At 47.2% G+C, this 23,531-nt stretch overlaps 2 protein-coding genes across 2 annotated transcripts in view; one reads left to right on the forward strand and one right to left on the reverse strand.

Annotated features, from left to right (window-relative positions):
• Positions 1-23,531, forward strand: part of LOC149470594 (uncharacterized) — an 81,108-nt gene that overhangs the window by 43,854 nt on the left and 13,723 nt on the right. The gene's annotated exons all lie outside the window — the stretch shown is intronic.
• The window catches only part of LOC149470595 (uncharacterized), a 90,126-nt gene continuing 67,862 nt past the window's right edge, over positions 1,268-23,531 (reverse strand). Inside the window, exon 2 of the mRNA XM_089662162.1 lies at positions 1,268-3,129. Coding sequence (XP_089518288.1) covers positions 2,116-2,823 — 708 coding nt within the window. The 5' untranslated portion in view covers positions 2,824-3,129 and the 3' untranslated portion in view covers positions 1,268-2,115. The remainder of the gene's footprint in view (positions 3,130-23,531) is intronic.

Below are 23,531 nucleotides of genomic sequence, written 5' to 3' on the forward strand. Positions count from 1 at the left end.
GGTTTACTTCAGGACTGGTGTTGTGTAGTCTTGTATGGTCGGCTGTGGTGTCTGTGGTCGGTGTCCACACGGGGAAGCGGTATTATAATGGAAGTACTCAGCACAGGCCGGGTCGGTTCCGTTACATATCCACTCTAGAGATGCAGCCAGCAATAGATCACTATTAGAAGTGATCTGCTGCTGCACAGATGCCTGTGTGGGTCTGGATCTGGTCCCCACTGACCATTTGCAGACCCACCACGTGACGTAAAGCGTAGGGTACACCGATGATGTCAAGCTACAAGTGCACATGCCACCATTTTGGAAAAGGGATTCCTGTACTTTGTTCACAAGACATACTATATAGTGAGATTTTGCCCTGCAGTGTCCCAGGTGGACACTTTTATATGTGAGTTTATTTTGATTGTTTTAATAAAGTCCGTTTTACTTGGCAATACTACACTATATGGAGCATTTTGTTCCTATGATTGTGGAGCATTTTGGAGAGTTTTAAAGTGCTGACAATGGTGAAGATCTGTGTACCAGTATACCCTCCCGGGTTAAAGGGAGAAGCGTAGTCTGACCTGGCATTACGGGTCAAACCTGGAGGTGAGCGCAATAGTGTGTTGGAGGTGGATGTACACTAAGGGGTGACACGGGAGCACCGGACACGTGTATGCAGTAGTGTGATTACACTGATCCACTTGGAGTACAGCGGATTTAAAGGGAACATTCACCAATGTTTGGAGATTTTATTTATGAGACACTTGTTGCCGGTGTATTTGGATCACGATATATAGGAGACATACTGCACAAGCACATGTGAAGATATCTGAGATTTAAAAATGGGACAGTTCACTATTGAGTACATTTTATTTGGTATTTCTGTTTATTTCAGCACTGTTATGTGCAAGTCTGTGATTATTTATGTGTCTGCATTGTGAAGATATTGGGTGTAGCACATATTTATTGTCACAAACACCATTTCTGTTCTCACTATTCATATATGTTCATTTGTATTATTAGCACCATTGGAGTTTATATTGCTGCGCTGCATTTTGTATTTTGATTTACGGTTTCCATGTTGTGGAATTGTAGGAGGTTTATTGCGCTGAGGGATTTCTATACACAAAGTATAGAACACAAGGGGAATAAAACTCTCCTAAAGTACAATGTGGATAATTACATAAACAATCCACTAATGTGAAATCATTTTTAATCAGCAGACTTTGTTGATTATATTTTGAAATTAAATATTTGGGGAAGCACAAATGACCTTAACACTGCATTGGGAAAAATTACAGGGAAAGGTTTTATTTTTTTTTCAAATTACAATTTATTACTAATAAAAGCCAATGAAATAAAAATATAAAAGTAAGCATTCAAATCTACTGAATAAAAGCCCTATTTGTCCCCCAAAACACTGAAGTATAATACATTTGGGTAGACTACAAATGCTAAAGATAAAATACGCAGAACTGGGACATTGACAAAAATGGGGGGAAAAAAAACCTCTCAGGGGCTCGAGGGGTTTAGGCAGAAAGTCCCGAGGACTAAAGTGGTAATTAGAGATTAGCATTTATGTCATCATTGATTTTGCTGTAGTTACACTTTACGGCCAACACTAACATTTCTAGGATCAAATATTGTTTGTCACAAACTTTAAAAAAAAAAATAGATCTGTCCACTCAGTCAATAAAGAGAACCCAACTGTAGGAATATGACCGCACACTCAGCACTTTGTAAGATCAGATCTCTTGTAGTTGTCCTGTGTGATATGTCTATGGAGAGGAGCAATAGCTGGACAGAGAAATAAGATAACAAAGACATCCAATCTTCACCTGATAGGATCCCTTAGACTTGCCACAAAACTGGATGGAACACACATGGGACCAGCTGGGTTTAAGTGGTACTGTCAAGTTCATCCCAAAAAACTGCAGCAACTCACTGTTGGAAGGCTTATGCCAGCTTAGGAAGTTGCTTTCTCACTGAACAAAGACTTCTCCTTGTCTGGTGTCCCAGCTGAAGACCTGACTGTAAAGATGTCATCCAAGGAAGGATGTGGAATGTTAAAATAAGTCGTGAACCATCAAAGGGGAGGTGGATTGTATAATGGGAGATGTGGACAAGGTAGGATTAGCTGGAACCCTCAAGCATCACTGATGATGTATCAATATTCAAAAGAATATGGAAAGAACGTTCCCCCCTAGGACTCCAAGACTTGGCAAGATGGTGTGAGAGAAGACTTTCCTTATGTGCAAAAGCTTTATCACATTCAGAACACTGATACGGCTTCTCCCCAGTGTGAATCTGTTGGTGTGAGATAAGATTAGCTTTCTGTGCAAAAGATTTATCACATTCAGAACACTGATATGGCTTCTCTCCAGCATGAACCCTCTGGTGTTCATTTAGCTGTGCCTTCTGTAGAAAAGCTGTGTCACATTTGGAGCACTGAAATGGTTTCTCTTCAGTGTGAATCATCTTGTGTATTTTAAGACCTTCCTTATGTTTAAAAGTTTTGTCACATTCAGAACGCTGATATGACTTCTCTCCAGTGTGGCCCCTCTGGTGTCTGATCAGATCTGCCTTCACTATAAATGCTTTGTCACATTCAGAACACTCATATGGCTTCTCTCCGGTGTGAATCTTCTTGTGTTTTATAACATTACTCTTTGATGTAAAAGGTTTGTCACATTCAGAACACTGAAATAGTTTCTCACCAGTGTGGCCCCTCTGGTGTCTGATCAGATCTGCCTTCACTATAAATGCTTTGTCACATTCAGAACACTGAAATGGTTTCTCACCAGTGTCCGTCTCCTGCTGTGTGATGCATTTTGCCATCATTGTAAAACCTGTCACTTTCCAAAGAAGCAACTTTTAAAATGACTCGTCTTATGTGTACAGGGGTTGGACTTTTCACTTCCAGAATACTGAAATGACTTCTCTCCTGTTGTCCTCTGAGGATGGATCAATGTTGAAGAGGATCCCAAACAATAAGAGCACTGATATGTCTTGTATCCCGTGTGAATCCTCCAGTGAACTGCAATAAAGACTTTCAGTCACCTAAGACTCCCATATGGCTCATTTCCCACGTAGATCAGTTGTACTTATAAAGAGCAACTTGGCCAAAAACTTGGTTCCTCAATCCACCTGTATAGGAAAAAGATAAATACAAGTCAGAATTCTGTATAAAAGGTCTAAATAAAGTTACTTCCTATTTAACTCTCATTTTAAAGAGTAACTGCATTTTTGTTGAGAAAATAATCTGAATGATCAATGTACATTGCTGGGATTTTACCAAACTTTCTTGCAGATTCCAACCTGTTTCTGCGCTGAAGAATAAAGCGGTTTGTCTATGTCAATGTGTAAAGTGGATGTGAATGGAGGTGACATTTTTAGGATTTAGTTGATGCCCCTGCAGTGTTCTAATAGAGGAAAGTCTGCATCCCTTTAGAAGTGATTAATCCTTGGGAGTATCACACCAGAAATACAATCTTTGTACAAGAGGATGCCTACAATTTGAGTTTAGTGCAGACTTCTGGGAAAATCAGTGACCCAATCACAGCAGCAGGAAATGACATTTCTGGGGGGTGTTCAGTACACCAGCTGTTTATAGAACGCCTCCAGGTTGCCATATTGCATTGAATTTTACAGAAAATTACAGCGCTGCAGATTGAACAGGAAAAATCATTTAATAACATTCACTTACAATATGGATTGTGTAGCAATTGTGTGTTATTTTTGCATTTGTCATTTTTGCTGCACAAATGTGGAGTTACCCTTTAAATGAATCTAATATATAGAAAGTATATCTACAACATTGTACATATCTAAATGTTTGTATTTTATGGAGAACACTAGAATATTCCCATTGGCTGGTAAAATACAATATTCTACAGCAGAATCTCATTCTTTGTTCTCATTCAGAGCATTGTGCTGCATTGCGATGGGTGAAGATACTCGGGTTCAGATTTGCAGGTACATTCGGCAAGTGCATCTAAAAACCCAACAATGCAGACTAAAATACATATTCAATTGGAGGTGAAATTTGAAAGCCAATTCATTTTCTTGTTCAAAAATTTTATTATAAAAAAACATGGTGGCCTGAACAAGTCATCAGCAAAGTTGTATAAGTCACTTAGGTAGTTACAGCAGAAAAGATAAGCTGATACAACAGGTACAACAAGACAACCGACAAGCTGGTTGAGCTCAAGTCAAATAGTAACAAACCATTACAAGCTAAAATAGTGTAACATGCGTCCCGTTCGCTGGAAGCTCAGTATATCATCTTATGTCCAGTCAGGAATAACTGCATAGAAGCATCTAGCAGGACCTTACATGTTACAAATCCAGGGCAGTGGCAATGAGAGGTCACTTGTGCTTGGGATGGGTCAAGGAGGAAGTAGAGATGGCCTGGGTCATAGTGTGTACTCTGGAGGAAAGGCACCACAATTGAGCTGAAGGACATGCCAGGGGAGAGTGGCCAGGAGGGGCCAACTGTAGAAAAGGGCAAGAAAGAAGAAAGTAAAGGAAGGGAAAGAGAAGGGGAGAAAAAAAAAAAAAAGATCTGTTATATGAAGGAAATATGGAGGGGCGGTGGGGAGTAAGAGGAGAAAGGCCATCCCTAGGGTAGGCTAGGTCAAACAAGAGAAGGTTTGGTCGATATCTTATCAGTTAGATTATGGGGGGCTATGGACGTAAAGTACAATCAAAGTTAGGGGGTAAGCGGTGGATTATCCAAAGGTTCCACAAGGCTTCAAATTTAGGTATTCTGTCTAGCACAGTGGCTTCAATTTTGGCATGAATCATGGCTTACATGACACGGTTGCGAGTAGCCAGTGTGCCGATTGAGGGAGTTTTCCATGCCTTTGCATTGGTCTGTTTGGCTGCTGTGGCAATTGAAAAATTGGAACTGTCAGTAGGAAATGTTCAAGGGTTTCTGCTGGATCTGGTGAGATAGGAGTATCAAACAGCTTTGAGAGGACTTGAAATATTTCAGCCCAAAAAGGTATGTACCACAGGGAATTCCCACCAGATATGTATGAGGGATCCCGAGGAGTTGCAACCTCTCAAACAAAGAGGAGAGTAGTGGGGTAAGAATTGAAAGATCCTAGCGGAGACCAAGTTCCATCTAGTAAAGACCTTGTAATTGGTCTCTCGGGCCACTACGTTTTGTGAGGGTGACTTGGTAGATGCCCAAATGGTGGACCAGGAGGCCGGGTCTAGAGTGAGGCCAAGGTCTCTCTCCCACTTAATGATATAGGGATGTGAAGTAGAGTGTCAGTTCAAGGAGTTGACTATACAGAGAGATAAAGCCTCTATGTGGGACTGTTTTACAGGTTCTTTCATAAAAGGGGAGGAAAGTACAAAAGAAAGTGTTATCTGTAGGTGGCAAAAGAGTTCTGAAGGCAGGGAGGCCATGTCTCGAAGGGACTGAAACCATGTTATTTTGGATGAAGATAGTAGGTTGTGTACCTGGGAGTAGGCCAGCGGAAGACCAGGCAACAAAGGAGGAGGGGGAGGACCAAGCTGGGCAGAAAGCAGGGTTATGAAAGGACAGCATAGGGTTGTGAGGGGACTGAAAAAGGTAATGTGTCTTGAGTCTGTCCCAAATAGCTAGGTAGTGGTGAGTGATCGGATTAAGAAGGTTGTGACATTGGCAGGAGTGTAACCATAAAAGGTTAGCCAACGAGAGGGTCAGTCAATGGATTCCAGTGACACCGATGGGGGGTGGGTTTCTTTAGTGGCGTGATATTTGTGGAGGTGAGCCGCATAAGCTTGAAAGTTAGGTAAGCCCAGGCCACCTTTCAGTTTATGGGTGAAAAGTATTCTTAGGAAGATGGGGTTTATTCCAGACATAGGAAGATACTCGACGTTGTAAGATGCAGAGGAAATAAGCAGGAACTGGGATGGGGAGAACCCTAAAGATGTAAAGTATTTTTGGTAGGATGATCATTATAATGGTTGTAATACAACCTAGCCAGGAAATGGGTAATGGTAACCATTCGTTCATAAGAGAAGTGAGGTGGGAAAGCATGGGCGGGTTATTTGCACTATATAGGTTTTTTGGGTTTGCTGTAAATTTGATCCCGAGAAATGGGATGAAGTGGGAGGACCAGGAGAAGGGAAATACAGGTTGTAGTTGGTCTTGGAGGGAGGGAGACATTCAGTGTGGTAGATTTATGTGAATTGACTTCCAGGCCCGAGACACGGCTGAATTGGCCTAACAACTGTAGAAGATCCGGGGCTGAGATCAGGGGAGATGTCATGAAGAGCAAGACATCATCTGTGAAAAGGCAGAGTTTGATGGATTCCCCCTAATTCAATGCCTTTGATATTAGAGTCTGATTGGATAAGGATGGCTAAAGGCTCTATAGCTAGGGCAAAAAGTAGAGGGGAAAGGGGGTACCCTTGAAGAGTGCCTCAAGAAATAGGGAATAAGTCAAATCTGAAGCCAGCATACTGAACGTATGCTCTGGGTTCAGTGTAAAGGGAGGAGATCAATCTTAAGAAATGCAAACCAAAGCCTCATTTGCGTAGAGCAAAGTGGAGGTAAGGCCAGAAGACCGTGTCAAAGGCTTTACGAATGTCAAGGGATAAGAAACAAGAGTGGATTTGGTGAGGAGGAGCTGTGTGAGCTAATAAAATTGCACAACGTATATTATCACCTGCTTGATGAAGGGGTATAAACCCTACTTGGTCCTTATGAATTAGGGAACCAATAATCTCGTTAAGACGGCTGGAGAGGATTTTTGCCAAAATTTTCATATCGAGATTAAGGACTGATAGAAGACGAAAATTGGACCAACAGGAATGGTCAGCTTGGGGTTTGGGGATCATAGAGATAGAAGTAGTCAAGGAGCGGAAAGGGAGTTGAAGGCGGACGACATAATGGGGGTTAGAAAGTCAGAAAATGTTTTGTAGTAGGTGGCCAAGAGGCTGTCAGGGTCCTGCCCACGGCAGAAGTTCTGGAAGATCTGGCATTTCTGCCAGTACTCTGCATGGCTGCAGAAGTACACATCAGCCTCAGTTTGGTGCCTGACTGCCTTTATAAAGTAGGCTCATCACTTCCTCTAGCTGCTGGATGATCTAGCTCCCCGTGCCCTGTTCCTGTTTCCTGTGATTCTGACATGTGATTTCCTGTTACCGACTCAGCTTTCTCCTGGACCTGTCTACTCTGCCTTACCCCTGATCTGACCTCAGCTTGGCTTACAGATACTCTCTCTCCTCTGTGTATGACCTTGGCTATCCCATCTGACTATGCTCTGATTCCCACCTGGTGCCTGACCTTGACTTGAACCGACTACCCAGTAAACATCTAAATCCCAGAAGGACTTAAATACTATGCACTGGCGCAGACCTATCTCCGTGCACCAGCTGTGCTTCTGAGTGGACCACCAACCAGCACTCCTACAGGTGAACTGTGTATCTTTGGGCCAGACTCCCGCTGTCCCACTCTCAGGGGAGTCTGGAACTTAGCCTCAAAGGAAGCCCTCTCTCCATTGGCCTCCATCACCAGGTACATGATAGAGGCTGTCAGGCCTGGGACATTTACTGGGCTTAAGGGATTTAATGGCTGTCAGAATTTCCGTGGATGAAATAGGTTTGTCCAAGTTGGCGATCTGGGGGGCTGAGAGAGTATGATGTAGGGATTTTTCTGCTGACTCAGTAAAGAACAAATCTAATTCTAAACATGCTTTGTCAAAAGCTTTTCTAGAGGCTGGGGTAGGATGGGATTGAAAGGCGAAGGAGGCCTTTTGAAAGGTGTTGTCAAGGTGTTTATGTTGAAGTTTCTTCTCTTTGATTATAAGAGGCTTGGCTGATGCAGACCCCCGTATAACCAGTTTATGGGCCTCCAAGGGTGTTATAGGCATTGTATCCTCTGTAGCATTGAGGGTTATGTAGTCTGAGGGTGTAACGGAACCGGAACCCAGACCGCACTGAGTTTTTCCGTTATAGCACAACTTTCCCTGTCCGAACACCATCCACGGACCACACCCTGAAATCCCTCAGGAAAAAAAAGACAGCACCCAGCTCTTACAACAGGAAGCCAAATACTTTTATTGTACACAAACAACATGTTTTATACAGAGGGCGGGGAAACAACCAGGAACAGGAAATACATCATCAGCCCACCCTCTCAGTGGGAAGGGCTACAGTATAGGCAGGAAACACCTCATCACCCCTCCCCATCCAACCAGACACAGAACAATGGGATGCAACCATGTGGCAAAGGACATTGACCAACCCCCACACCAATACACAAACAGTACATCCCATAATAGTTGGCTGGACAGGAAGACACAGCACCATGGGGGGGGGGGAACACATGGCAAACAAACAATGGACAGCCATGTGGTCCAGAACAAAGGAATGGACACATGGCAGTAGACAACGGGCAACCACATGGCAGGGACAAAGGAACACACACTATACACAATACTGGGACATTCACATTCACACCCTGTACCCCTTAACAGGCACAGGGTGGGTTAAACATAATGAGGGGGACATGAGCTGACCAAGCGGTCCCCCCACCCCCAAAAGTCACTCCCGTCACAGAGGGCCTGGTGAATAACTAGGCTGTGTTCCGGATGGGCTAGAATACGGTGTTTAATGTACCAGGTGTGAGTAGGGGAGGGGACCAGGGAGGAAAGAGTGGTGAGAACTGCATTATGGTCGGACCATGAGATAGGAAGTATGGTTGATGATGAGATTTGGAGAAGAACCGACTGAGAAAGATGTGATCAATCCGGGAGAATAGCTTATGTGGATATGAGTAGTGGGAGTATTGGCGTAGTGCTGGGTTACAGTGGACAACCTCAAGGATCACCACAGCCAACAAATAGAGATGTCATCCAAAAGGACGGTGATGTTGTTTAACCTGGCAAGGTATAGGCATTATGGGTAACAATGAGCTAAGGCGACGAGCTGTGGGAGAGCGCAAGGATGGATAAATATTGGGAAGGAAGGAGTCCGGTGCGTGTGGTTGAAGAGGAAGTAGCATTGGGCTAATAAGCAAGGAGGAGTTCTATGAGGGGAGATTTACAGGTGTAGTGGGTGCCCTGGTGAGAAAAGCTGATGAGAAAGGGAAACCCCAGCGATGTTACAGTGAAGGAAATGCATATTTGCTCCCCTGCTGATGTTGAATGTTCTCCCCTCACAAAGAAATGATCGGTCTAAAAAAATCGAATGTTCGGTGTATTGTAACACTGAGACAGAATAGCAACAAATTCAGCAGAAATGCGTCTAACAAATGATGACTGATCTGCATGTTCATGAGGGAAAGAAGGATTTGATCCCCTAGTATTCAGCAGGATTTCTGGCTCCCAGGTGTCTTTCATACAGGTAACAAGCTGGGATTAGAAGCAGTCTCTTAAAGGGAGTGCTGCTAATCTCATTATGTTCCCTGTATAAAAGACACCTGTCCTCAGGAGCAATCAAACCATCAGATTCCAAACTCTCCACCATGTCAAAGACCAAAGAGCTGTCCAAGGAGGTCAGGGACAAGATGGTAGACCTACACAAGGCTGGACTGGGCTACCAAACTAAGGCCAAGCAGCTTGGTGAGAAGGTGACAACAGTTGGTACAATCATTCACAAATGGAAGAAACACAAAACAAGTGTCAGTCTCCCTAGGTCTGGTGCACCATGCAAGATCTCCCCTCGTGGAGTGTCAATGATCATGAGAACAGTGAGGAATCATCCCAGAACTACACGTGAGGATCTTGTCAATGATCTCCAGGCAGCTGGGACCACAGTCACCAAGAAAACAATTGGTAACACACTACGCCGACAAGGACTGAAATCCTGCAGTGCCCGCAAGGTCCCTCTGCTCAAGAAAGCACATGTCCAGGCCCATCTGAAGTCTGCCACTGAACATCTGAATGATGCCGAGGAGGACTGGTGGGAAGTGTTGTGGTCAGATGAGAGCAAAATCCAGCTCTTTGGCATCAACTCAACTCACCGTGTTTGGAGGAGGAATGCTGCCTATGACCCCAAGAACACCATCCCAACTGAGACATGGTGGAAACATTCTGCTTTGGGGGTGTTTTTCTGCTAAGGGGACAGGAAAACTGCACCACATCAAAGGGACAATGGATGGGGCAATGTACCATCAAATCTTGGGTGAGAACCTTCTTCCCTCAGCCAGGGCATTGAAAATGGGTCGTGGATGGGTGTTTCAGAATGACAATGACCCAAAACACACGGCCAAGGCAACAAAGGAGCGGCTCAAGAAGAAGCACATTAAGGTCCTGGAGTGGCCTAGCCAATCTCCAGACCTTCATCCGATTGAAAATCTGTGGAGGGAGCTGAATGTTCGAGTTGCCAAACGTCAGCCACCAAACCTTAATGACTTGGAGAAGATCTGCCAAGAGGAGTGGGCCAAAATCCCTCCTGAGATGTGTGCGAACCTGGGGGCCAACTCCAGGAAATGTCTGACCTGTGATTGCCAACAAGGGATTTGCCACTAAGTACTAAGTCATGCTTTGTGAAGGGGATCAAATCCTTCTTTCCCTCATGAACATGCAGATCAGTCATCATTTGTTAGACGCATTTCTGCTGATTTGTTGTTGTATTCTGTCTCTCAGTGTTACACCGAACATTCCATTGTTAGACCGATCATTTCTGTGTGAGGGGCGAACATTCAACATCAGAGGGGAGCAAATACACATTTCCTTCACTGTATATGGTGCTGCTGCAGGATCAGTAGGTGGGGTTTCAGAGCATGGCATTTGGAGATTGTGTAGGAAGCCAAGTCCTGGAAGATTTGAAAAGTGTGGCCTTGAAAATATGAAGCCTTCTTTAAAACGTGCTGCTGCCATCATCTGTTCTTTAGTGTGAAAAAGAAAAATTTAATTTCGCTATTATATCGCGGGGAGGACCATCTGGTCTATGTGGGACTAACGCTCTATGAATTTCATCCATCTATGTGGGACCAACACCCTATGAATTCCATCCATTTCCAGTCTACGTGGGACTAACGCCCTATGATTTCCATCCATCTCCAGTCTACGTGGGACTAACGCCCTATGAACACTATCCATCTCTTGTCCACGTGGGACTAACTCCCTATGAATTCCATCCATCTCCAGTCTACGTGGGACTAACGCCCTATGAATTCTATCCATCTCCAGTCTACGTGGGACTAACTCCCTATGAATTCCATCCATCTCCAGTCTCTCTATAGGAACGGATGGGGCAAGTTCTTGGAAGAGTGCTGTAATAGTCGAATGGAGATCCACTATGGACACCAGCAGGCCTCGAATGTGAAGCTTGGAGCAGCGGGCTCTATTATGGAATCTTCCAACCTAGACTGCAATGTGAGATTTTCTTCTTGAAGGGCATCTAACATGTCAGAGTGTTTAGCTGCGACAGTAAGGAGATCATCCATCCGAGGTTCAAGGGTCGCGCTGCGGTTCCCCAATTCCCTAATTTCCTGGAAAGCTTGTTTGTGATTGGATCAGATGTTTGCTGAAGGGCTTTGCTAAGCTGCAGCAAGTGTGAGTAAGGGATTTCAGAGGGTGTTGCCAGGGGGATGGGTGATCCCTGAATCGGTGTCAGACTCCCCCTCCACTGTGGAAGCCAGCTGGGTCTGTGTGCACTAGCGGGACTCAGGCTGCTGGAGGGAAGGAGCGGTCGCCATCTTGGAGGAGGCCTACACCAGGACCTTACTTTATAGATTTGGCCTTAGGCTTTAGTTGAGCCCTCCTGTGTCCCATGCCCGCGGTGGTCAGGTGTGCGGGAGGTTAAATATGGCCAGGGGTTCATGTCGGGATCACTGGGTCAGGGCTGGAAGTGGCCGTGGGAGTCCAGGGCGAGCGGAGCTCTATGCAGACATGTCCTGCATGGACGGCTTTGTGACCCGAAAATCAATGAATTTTCCAGACTAATAGGCAAGGAATTGTGAAAGAACGGGTGTAAGGAGATGGGCAGTGCCAGGTGGGACATGGGCCAATGCAAGAAAGGGAAACATCTCATTGGTGGGGAGTAGTTCTGTACGAGGGATTCAAGTGACACCTTCAATGGAGTCTTTACAATGTTTGTCTTTTTCCTATCAAACACTCCAGTGTTCATTTTTGTATTGTAAACCTGCCTGTTGTCTCCCTGAGAAGTGTGATAAGGAGGCTCCTCTGTACAGACCACAGATCCACTATGGGTGCAGGATCTCCCCAATCACCTCCATCTGGATCTCTAGGTGGGAGATCACTCCGTCATTACAATGTGACCAGAAATCATGGGGCCCCGTATAGCCTACCTGATGGGGCCCGTATAGCCTACCTGACGGGGCCCCGTATAGCCTACCCTTGACCGCACCCAGAGTCAACCTCAAAACAAAATGTAGGCCACCAGTGACCTGTAATTATAGGGAACGGGGCCACAACCGCACCTGAGGGCCACAGGAGGAACTGCTGCTACAATATTCCCAGGCCCTAAACGCTGGTGTGAATGTAGCCATGGAGGAAGCATCTCACTGTCCTATCAGGAACACTCACACAATACAGGGGCTGTGGTCCAAACCCCCCCTGTACTGTGCAATGAGGAGGATGACGACATTTGGCTGCTGACTGTACAATTCATCATGGGCAACAGCAGGGCATTGCATGGGGGAGGGGTGCACTGTTAACTTCTGTCACAACCAATCTGTCACGTGTCCCCCACACACACCCACAGCAACTAGCTTACCGAGGTGCACATGTGCGGCCGTGACTTGGGGTAAGAGGGAATAAAGGGGACTTAACTTTGAATATATAAAACCGTGTAGAAGATCATCCGTGATGTACTTCCACAGCCCGCACTACCTTTGGCCACCACCGGAGGGAGACTCTACTCCAATCCAGATGGCTGACCACACACAGGCAGATACAAATCTTATATACAATCTGGTGCACACTAAGGGTTGAGGAGCAGCCTAGCAATCAACACCCTTCTAGGATTCCTCCAGCTATCCTACAGCTTGAACCCCGGTGTTAATCACTCTTCCACTGTCCACACACCACAAAAGGTAGCCTGCCACCACCCAACAGTTTATCCGCAGAACGGTCTGTTGAGACACCCCACACACAGATCTCCGTCTGGCAGATCTGTTACCTTTGCAATCTGCATACAATCTGCCCACATGCAGTGCAATTGCATACAGATTGGCAATGAGCTTGAAGGCACTAAAATACAATCCAATCTAATCCATGCAATCTAATCTAATGTGATCTTTCCAATCTAATCCATGCAATCTAACCTAATGTAATCTCTCCAATCTAATCTCCGGAGATATGAGCCCGTGCTTAAATACACAGAAGTCACTAATTAATTTTAAGATTTAATTTCCCAAAGTGGGCGGAGCATAAAATATGTGCAAAGCATAAAAAGTTACAGAAATACAAAAAAATAGAAGACACACAAATGACTAATTACTATAAAATAAAAGGGAATAAAACGTTACCAGGATTTACTCTGCGACTGGAGCAAGGCAGAGAATCAGCAATCTGTTGGTCGATCGAACCAGCACTGTACGAATCGCAAATGTCCCAATGCCCGGGTACCCCATTTATGGGGATATGGACGTAGGTGGGACATTGGTCCTCGGCCAGTTGACCATGGGGGGGTGTTCCTGTACCCGCCCACAGGATGTTCAGGGTGCTGAGCTGCCCAAGTTCAATCGGACCAAGACCGGCTTGAAACACCAAGTCGGGGATTGGATTTCTGACACCAGCGCATCAGTCCGATCGGGACAGTACCAATCACTGTTCAACTGTCACACTCCAGCACCACCTAACCATTCCCTGCATTGTCCTGGCATTCTACCAAAGGACACAAATATGGTTTTTAGGTGTCTGTGTAGCCTACTGAGTGCCCAAACAGAAGGGAGTATGTTCATCTCTCTGCAACTAATATTTTAGCTTTTATGAGATGAAACATTCCCCTTTTGTTGGATGGATATACCTTTAGCTCCCTGCTGTCATGAAGCCGGAATGTCTGGAGCCACTTCCTCCTAAACTGGTGTCCCCAGAAGGTGACAAAACCTTATTTAGCACTGTAGGCGTCACGTCCAGGAAGCCGGGCTTTTCAGAAGCCAATTGATGACCGCTGTGAGAACCTCATTTCCCCCAATGACAAGGACTGAATACATCCTTAATGACAATGGAATGTCCCTAAGGTTATGATTACATATTGCCACTGATCATATCCTATCCACTCAAATCTTACACGTATGTTACAACTCCCTGTACCTTGTGAGATTTGTGTGTGCAGACTCCTGCCGGCGATCCATCTCTGCGCCGACTCCTGCCGGCGATCCATCTCTGCGCCGACTCCTGCCGGCGATCCATCTCTGCGCCGACTCCTGCCGGCGATCCATCTCTGCGCCGACTCCTGCCGGCGATCCATCTCTGCGCCGACTCCTGCCGGCAAGCCATCCATGCGCTGACTCCTGCCGGCGAGCCATCCATGCGCCGATGCCTGCAGATTGACCGCTGCCTTTGCTCTGCACTGCTGGCTGCACTGGTGATAATGATGGAAGCTGCCAGCCTGAAGCTGCCACTGTTTTGCTGCTATTTCCTGAAGACCGAGCTGCTCTCTCCTCACACTTACTTGCTGAAGAAGGAAGGCCTTTCATTTTACCATCAATAAATGTGGCTCCAGCATGTGGTGCAAATCGGCCTGTGCGCCAGATACGAAAAAAGTCCCTCTATTCTATACCTAGCAGGCACTTACTACAGGAGAGGGTCAGAGACCGCAGACAGTGTACGGGAGAGGGTCAGAGACCGCAGGCACTTACTACGGGAGAGGGTCAGAGACCGCAGACAGTGTACGGGAGAGGGTCAGAGACCGCAGACACAGTACGGGAGAGGGTCAGAGACCGCAGACACAGTACGGGAGAGGGTCAGAGACCGCAGACACAGTACGGGAGAGGGTCAGAGACCGCAGACACAGTACGGGAGAGGGTCAGAGACCGCAGACACAGTACGGGAGAGGGTCAGAGACCGCAGACACAGTACGGGAGAGGGTCAGAGACCGCAGACACAGTACGGGAGAGGGTCAGAGACCGCAGACACAGTACGGGAGAGGGTCAGAGACCGCAGACACAGTACGGGAGAGGGTCAGAGACCGCAGACACAGTACGGGAGAGGGTCAGAGACCGCAGACACAGTACGGGAGAGGGCCAGAGACCGCAGACACAGTACGGGAGAGGGCCAGAGACCGCAGGCACTTACTACAGGAGAGGGTCAGAGACCGCAGACACAGTACGGGAGAGGGTCAGAGACCGCAGACACAGTACGGGAGAGGGTCAGAGACCGCAGACACAGTACGGGAGAGGGCCAGAGACCGCAGACACAGTACGGGAGAGGGCCAGAGACCGCAGACACAGTACGGGAGAGGGCCAGAGACCGCAGACAGTGTACGGGAGAGGCTCAGAGACCGCAGACACAGTACGGGAGAGGCTCAGAGACCGCAGACACAGTACGGGAGAGGCTCAGAGACCGCAGACACAGTACGGGAGAGGGTCAGAGACTGCAGATATTATACAGGAATATCGCACCAACAGTGTGCTCAGCGCTTTACAATATAAAGGGGGAGACAATGCAGATCAATACAAGAGGGTTGGGAGGGCCCTGCTCCATGGAGCTTACAATCCACGAGCACAGGAGACTGTCAGACATAATACAAGGTACGGGAGACTGTCAGAGACTGCATTTGTGCGATGATGCCTGAACCCAGTGTAAAGTGTAGAATATTGCCGGGCGGCTCCACTCTACTTATAGATCCAGTCAGAAATCCTCCTTACAAAGTGGAACAAGTGACAGGAGGCAGCAGCACTTCCAATCTTCCCATCTTATAGAACAGACAAGTAGTGAAGAGCCGTGCAGGACAGTAAACAGTTGATGAATCTGTGAAGCTGCCAGGCAGAACCAGCAGTAAATCCTCCAAAGCCACCATCCAACCATGTGTCCAGCGATGGTCCCGGGTCCCCGGTGATGGCGGCCATCTTCTCGGCGTGTTCAGGTGCCGGTTAGATTCGGCAGTTCTAAAAGAAGAGTGCAAGAAGACAGGGGGGGGGGGGGGGGGGGGGTTGTATGTTTTCCATGTAAGCTGCACGCCGTCTGAACACGGAGAAGATTAGCCGCCATTACAGGTGACCAGTGACACCGTAGTTTCTGATCAGACCTTCTTGTGGCTCCTGGGCTTCAGGTTTGTGTCTCCCCTCCCAGGGCCCCCATTCAGCACAATTTTCAGCTTTGACACGTTTGGTATCTATTTGCTCATCACATCATCTTTTCTATCTTCCCAACAATGAGGAGAAATATTGTGTTGGTGTCACTAAGATTCATTGTATTTGTTCCTGGAAATACGCATTTGATGAACAGCCGAGCAAATATTGTGCGGCATGAAAGATTGCATCAGCCGCCATTGTTTACTATGAATGACTGGAAACCCACCAATCAGCTCTCTATTCTCTGAAAGCAGAGACCCTGAAGAAAGAAGAGGCAGCAGTCGCACTTTTTATGGCACACAATATTTGCTCGGCTATTTCATCAAACCCAAATTTTCAGGAAAAAAATACAACAAAATGATTTTAGTGCAAACACAATAAAATCCCCAATTTGTTGGTGAAATATAAAAGATGGGGCTGCATGGAGTAAGTAGAAACCAAACATGTCCATCCTTAGAACTGCATCCGCCTGGGAAATCACAGAAATCTATGGTCTCCAAACATTCACCACAAATCACCCTTTAAAAGCCTATTATATTTATAAGTCTATTGGCCCCCCACTGTCCCCCCCACTGATTAGCTGCAGCAGCCAGGAAATTACAGCTGTGATCCTGGAAGTGATACAAGTGACTTTGGGGTTCATTACCCACAGAAGGATCAGGGAGAGGATGTTCCCCAATCACCTCCTGCTCCCACTGTAAGAGGAATGGGTGAGTCCAGGAACCAATGTGGGGGCCCTTGACAGGGGGGCGGGCATACCCTGAGAGCCCCATAAAAGTTATCAACTGTGTCATCTTTATCTGAAAGCATAGAAAGAGGCATGACATGGCGGGGAATTCTGAATACACAGAGCAAAGCTGGAAATGGGGCAATTGGTGGATAGAGGGGTGGACAGGGGGGCAGTGGGGGGGCAGAAGGGAGGATAGGGAGGCAGTGGGGAGATAGAGAGGTGGACTGGGGGGTGGATGGAGGGGATAGAGAGGTGGACGAGGAGCAGTTGGGGGACAGAGGGTCAATGGGGGACACAGAGGAGCAATGGGGGGAACATAGGGATGGACAATTGGAGTTAGAGGGGGGGCAGTTGGTAACAGGGGGGAGGCAGAGGAGTGGACAAGGAGCAGTGGGGGAAGAAAGAGGGGGCAGTGGGGGGGACACGGGAGGACAAGGGGGTGGATGTGGTGCAGTGAGGGAGATGGAGGGGAAGGACAGGGGGACAGACGGGTGGATGAAGAGCAGCGGGGGTGGGGGACAGACGGGTGGATGAAGAGCAGCGAGGCCGGGGACAGACGGGTGGATGAAGAGCAGCGAGGGGGGGACGGACAGAGGGGTGGATGAAGAGCAGCGGGGGGGGGACGGACAGAGGGGTGGATGAAGAGCAGCAGGGGGGGGGACAGAGGGGTGGATGAAGAGCAGCGGGGGGGGGGAACAGAGGGGTGGATGAAGAGCAGTGGGGGGGGGGACAGAGGTGGATGAGGAGGGGGGAGCAGAGGGGTGGATGAGGAGGGGGGCGCAGAGGGGTGGATGAGGAGGGGGGCGCAGAGGGGTGGATGAGGAGCAGTGGGGGAGGGGGGGCAGAGGGGTGGATGAAGAACAGTGGGGGGGGGGGAAGAGGGGTGGATGAAGAGCAGAGGGGTGGATGAAGAACAGTGGGGGGGGCAGAGGGGAAGGACAGGGAGTAGTGGGGTGAATTGGGGGATGAATACCTGGCTGATGGTGTCCTGGTCTGGATGTGGAGCTCCTCTGATGACTCTCCTCTGGTCAGGTTCCTCTCCTCTGCCTGTGTGGCCCCTTTGTCCAGTGTGAGCTGAATTGGCCCCAGAATCAAGCTCTCTTTCAGCTTAAAAAGCCTCTGCTCATTGACCCCGCCCTTCTCCCCTCCCCTCATTGACCCCGCCCTTCTCCCCTCCCCTCATTGACCCCGCCCTTCTCCCCTCCCCCTCTATATGAGGTATATGTAACATGAGTTCCTACAGATTCAGCCAGGATCATTTACATGACTCTAAGAACATCTGTGAGGGGGAGTGGTAACAACTGGAGGCTTGTGTTACAAGTATTTGGTATTTGGGGGTGTTTGTCCTGTCCTGGTATTTGGGGGTGTTTGTGCTGTCCTGGTATTTGGGGGTGTTTGTCCTGTCCTGGTATTTGGGGGGATTGTCCTGTCCTGGTATTTGGGGGTGTTTGTCCTGTCCTGGTATTTGGGGGGATTGTCCTGTCCTGGTATTTGGGGGTGTTTGTACTATCCTGGTATTTGGGGGTGTCCCATCCTGGTATTTGGGGGTGTTTGTTCTGTCCTGGTATTTGGGGGTGTCCTGGTATTGGGGGTGTCCTGGTATTTCGGGGTGTCCCGGTATTTGGGGGTGTCCTGTTCTGGTATTTGGAGGTGTCCTGGTATTTGGGGGTGTCCTGATATTTGGGGGTGTCGTGGTATTGGGGGTGTCGTGGTATTTGGGGGTGTCCTGGTATTTGGGGGTGTCGTGGTATTGGGGGTGTCCTGGTATTGGGGGTGTCCTGGTATTTGGGGGTGTCCTGGTATTGGGGGTGTCCTGGTATTGGGGGTGTTGTGGTATTTGGGGTGTCCTGGTATTGGGGGTGTCCCGGTATTGGGGTGTCCCGGTATTGGGGGTGTCCTGGTATTTGGGGGTGTCCTGCTATTTGTGGGTGTCCTGCTATTTGGGGGTGTCCTGGTATTGGGGGTGTCCTGGTATTTGGGGGTGTCCTGTCCTGGTATTGGGGGTGTCCTGGTATTGGAGGTGTCCTGGTATTTGGGGGTGTCCTGTCCTGGTATTGAGGGTGTCCTGGTATTTGGGGGTGTCCTGGTATTGGGGGTGTCCTGGTATTTGGGGGTGTCCTGGTATTGGGGGTGTCCTGGTATTGGGGGTGTCCTGGTATTTGTGGGTGTCCTGGTATTGGGGGTGTCCTGTCCTGGTATTGGGGGTGTCCTGGTATTGGGGGTGTCCTGGTATTTGGGGGTGTCCTGGTATTGGGGGTGTCCTGGTATTGGGGGTGTCCTGGTATTGGGGGTGTCCTGTCCTGGTATTGGGGGTGTCCTGGTATTTGGGGGTGTCCTGGTGTCTTAGCCCCCCAGAAATGTGCTGTGCAGTGAGAAGTACAAGCTGTGTACACCCCATGATCTCCCCATAGTCTGCAGACGATATAACGGTCACACACAGCAATCAATATCCACTTATTGGGGTCCTTTTCCCATAAACATGGAGCGGGAGACATTTTGGTGAAATTTATAACTAACTTTGAGGTTACTTTATATATTTTATAGCTGAAAGTACAAAATATCGTTTTTCTTCAAAATTTTCTGTTTTTTTTGTTTATGGTGTGAAAAATAAAAAGCGCGCAGGTGATGACATCCCACCGACAGAAAGCTCTATTTGTGTGAAGAAAGGACGGATATTTAGTTTGGGTGCAGCGTTGCACGACCGCACAATTGTCAGTTACATAAAGAGGCGTGGCCATGAAGGGGTGTACATCCTGCGTAGGGGGAGGGGATAAGGACACAAATTGGCGCTTTATTCTCATGGAGATCACATGGTTATTACTAGGAGGAGACGGAAACATTTGCTGGGTATTGGAGCTTTTGTGAGATGGATGGATTGGATGGCGACTGATTTGTATGGAGACATAATATAGAGCGGGAGGAATCCATGGTGTATTGTCACATGTATGAATGCAGGATTGGGGTACTATCCGTGTATTAGGGGGACCAATGACACCTTGACTAGTATTGTAGATGAATCTGGGGGCGTCGGGGGCAATCTTCTTATGTTTATGGCCCTTTAGGACAGATGTGATTTCTATGTATTTTATGGGAGATTTTCTCTGTATATTGGGAGTTTCCATCTTGTTGTATCATGAATGTAGTATGGAAGATGAGTCCTATGTACTAGGAATGGTCATTGGAAGGACAGAATAGGAGCCACATGATTGGCTGGCCAACCCCGTGACAGTATAGACTAGTGGGTGACATTGATTGAGATCTGCCCGCTGTGTGTATACAATCACCCGGCTAATGTCTGATATCAGGGGACAAAATGTGCCAGCATTCATATCAGACTAAGGAAAAATGGCCGCCGGAGGAGGGACAGGCGGGCTACAAAAAAATGGAGGACAAAGATCTAATCCACTGCACTGTAATATGATAAATGTACATTCATATTTGACTAAGGGAAAATGGCCGAAGAAGGAGGGACAGGCGGGCTACAACAAAATGGAGGGAGATCTAATCCACTGTAATGTGATAATAGAAGTTTACGAGCCGCCATCATCTTTTGTTTTTCAGGTTTTTTTCTCTGTTGTTTTATGCTATTCAGCTTTTTTTGGACCAGCACCATCTAGTGTCTGCTCTCCATACTGCACCCTCTGTATAAATCTGTCTGGAGTCACTTCCTGTTGTGTCACTTCCTGTCTGTGTCACTTCCTGTCCCGGGAACACTTTCCTCCTCTCAGCCATTTTAGATCGGCTTCCAGACGGTCCTGTGATTGTCGGTCTCCATCCTAAACATACGGCCACCATAGGATCTTCTCCATGTCAGAGCACACGGGTAATTCAGGTCCAGAGATACCCATCACTGTCATACCTCCGTACTCCTCTCCTGTACATACCCATCACTGTCATACCTCCGTACTCCTCTCCTGTACATACCCATCACTGTCATACCTCCGTACTCCTCTCCTGTACATACCCATCACTGTCATACCTCCGTACTCCTCTCCTGTAAGTACCGATCACTGTCATACCTCCGTACTCCTCTCCTGTACATACCCATCACTGTCATACCTCCGTACTCCTCTCCTGTACATACCAATCACTGTCATACCCCCGTACTCCTCTCCTGTACATACTGATCACTGTCATACCTCCGTACTCCTCTCCTGTACGTACCCATCACTGTCATACCTCCGTACTCCTCTCCTGTACATACCCATCACTGTCATACCTCCGTACTCCTCTCCTGTACATACCCATCTCTGTCATACCTCCGTACTCCTCTCCTGTACATACCCATCACTGTCATACCTCCGTACTCCTCTCCTATACATACCGATCACTGTCATACCGCCACTCTCCTCTCCTGTACATACCCATCACTGTCATACCTCCACACTCCTCTCCTGTACATACCCATCACTGTCATACCTCCACACTCCTCTCCTGTACGTACCAATCACTTTCATACCCCCCCATACTCCTCTCCTGTACGTACACATCACTGTCACACCTCCGTACTCCTCTCCTGTACGTACCCATCACTGTCACACCTCCGTACTCCTCTCCTGTACGTACCCATCACTGTCACACCTCCGTACTCCTCTCCTGTACATACCCATCACTGTCATACCTCCGTACTCCTCTCCTGTACATACCGATCACTGTCACACCTCCGTACTCCTCTCCTGTACATACCGATCACTGTCATACCTCCGTACTCCTCTCCTGTACGTACCGATCACTGTCATACCTCCGTACTCCTCTCCTGTACGTACCGATCACTGTCATAACCCCTCACTCCTCTCCTGTACATACCGATCACCATCTAGCATTATTGGTGGGAGGTGATTTTATTTGGTGGCTAACCCCCTTTTAGACCAAAGCTCGTCCTCACCATCCTCCCAAGCCTTCCCAAAATCCCTTACCAAAAAATTAGACACCCTTCAACTGGTAGACTCCTGGAGGGCACATAATGTAGGAGCTAGAGATTATTCATTTTACTCCCACCCACATGACTCTTATGCTAGACTAGATTATATCTATTGCTCCCCCATTCTGCTGGCTAACTCTAGGAAAGCTTGCATTCATTTAAGCCCCTGGTCAGATCATAATATTATCGCTCTGTCTATCACTTTTATAGGTCTAGCCCCTACTCCCTACTCCTGGAGACTTAACGACTCTATGCTTACGGATACTAACACCCGCCATGAAGTAGTTACTTCCATTCAAGAATACTTTCAGTCAAACACAACTCCTGATATCTCCCCGGCCATCTTGTGGGTAGCCCATAAGGCAGTCCTGCGAGGTCACCTTATTTCTATGGCTTCTTCTAGAAATAGAGAGCGATGGAAACAAATTCAGAAACTTACCCGAGAATTAGAATCACATTATAGGGCTCATGATGGCAATCCATCTCTCCGTAACAAACCATGATATCGCAAAAGCGTCTAGAACTGAATACTTTACTTTCCCAGAAAACTGAAAAAGCTCTACTTTGGTTGAAGGCCTCCTTTTTATTACATAGTAATTCAGGGTCTACTATGTTGGCACAGAAATTAAACCTTTCAATACGACCCCCACATATCTACAAGTTACGTACTAAATCCAGCAGTATCTCCTCTCTTCCTCGTGAAGTCCTGGGTATTTTTTTAAATTTTTATTCCACCCTATTAGCTCCCCTGCAACCAACTTCTGCTTCCTCAAATGGCTCATGGCTTGATTCTATACCCCTCCCTGTTCTCTCACCCTCTCAGATATCCTCTCTCAATGCCCCATGCACTTTGAAGGAAATATCCTGTGTTATTAGCGCACTCAGAACTTCCACAGCACCGGCCCTGATGGGTTCACGGCCAGTTATTATAAACATTTTACTCCTACATTGGCTCCCTCTTTGATGTCATTATTCAATGATGTTTTGCAGGGCGGTAGGTTTCCATTGCCATTTTGAAGTCTATTTCTTAAAAAATAAAAATGTTTGTAAACAAAAAAATATATATTTAGTATAATTCTACAATTTTTGCAACTAACAGCATGATGCTGTTAGCTAAACCTTCTACTAATAGCTGGACAACAAAATAACAAACGGATCACCCTTTCATCCAGCTGTGGTCTAATGCTGTGTAATGCCCATGATACCCAGCCAAGCATAGCCTCTTTGAACAATGCATACACTTACCAACTGCTTATATCTGCAGGCTGACATCTTATTCCCAATAGTCTATCCTTGGCCTGACTCCTCTATACAACAGATCTTTAATATCTTGTTTTTTGGCCTCTGTGGCTTCTGAAGATGTTCACTGCTCCCCCACATTTTCCTTGGTAGCCTGAGTTGGGCCTGCCCAGGACTGTTTTTTTCCCAGTCCATTTATATCCCAGTGACATAGACAGATGGACAACCTACCTGTTTTCACATCATGGCCTTTTGGCCTCCCGACCTGTTTTGTCAGACATTTCTCTCTTTACTAACCTTGCTTCCCCCTCTTTTCTCCTTTCTTTCTCTTATTCCTGTCCGAGGAGTGATGATGGCGCCATGATGCCACACCTACAATCAGCTTTGCATCTGTCCTTTATCATGGCTCCAATAAATATACTTACCCTGAATGTTCAGGGAATAAAAAAATT

The sequence above is a fragment of the Staurois parvus genome, unplaced genomic scaffold (genome assembly GCF_062004578.1).
Source record: "Staurois parvus isolate SC_StPar_1 unplaced genomic scaffold, SC_StPar_1.0 ptg000037l, whole genome shotgun sequence".
NCBI lineage: Eukaryota > Metazoa > Chordata > Amphibia > Anura > Ranidae > Staurois > Staurois parvus.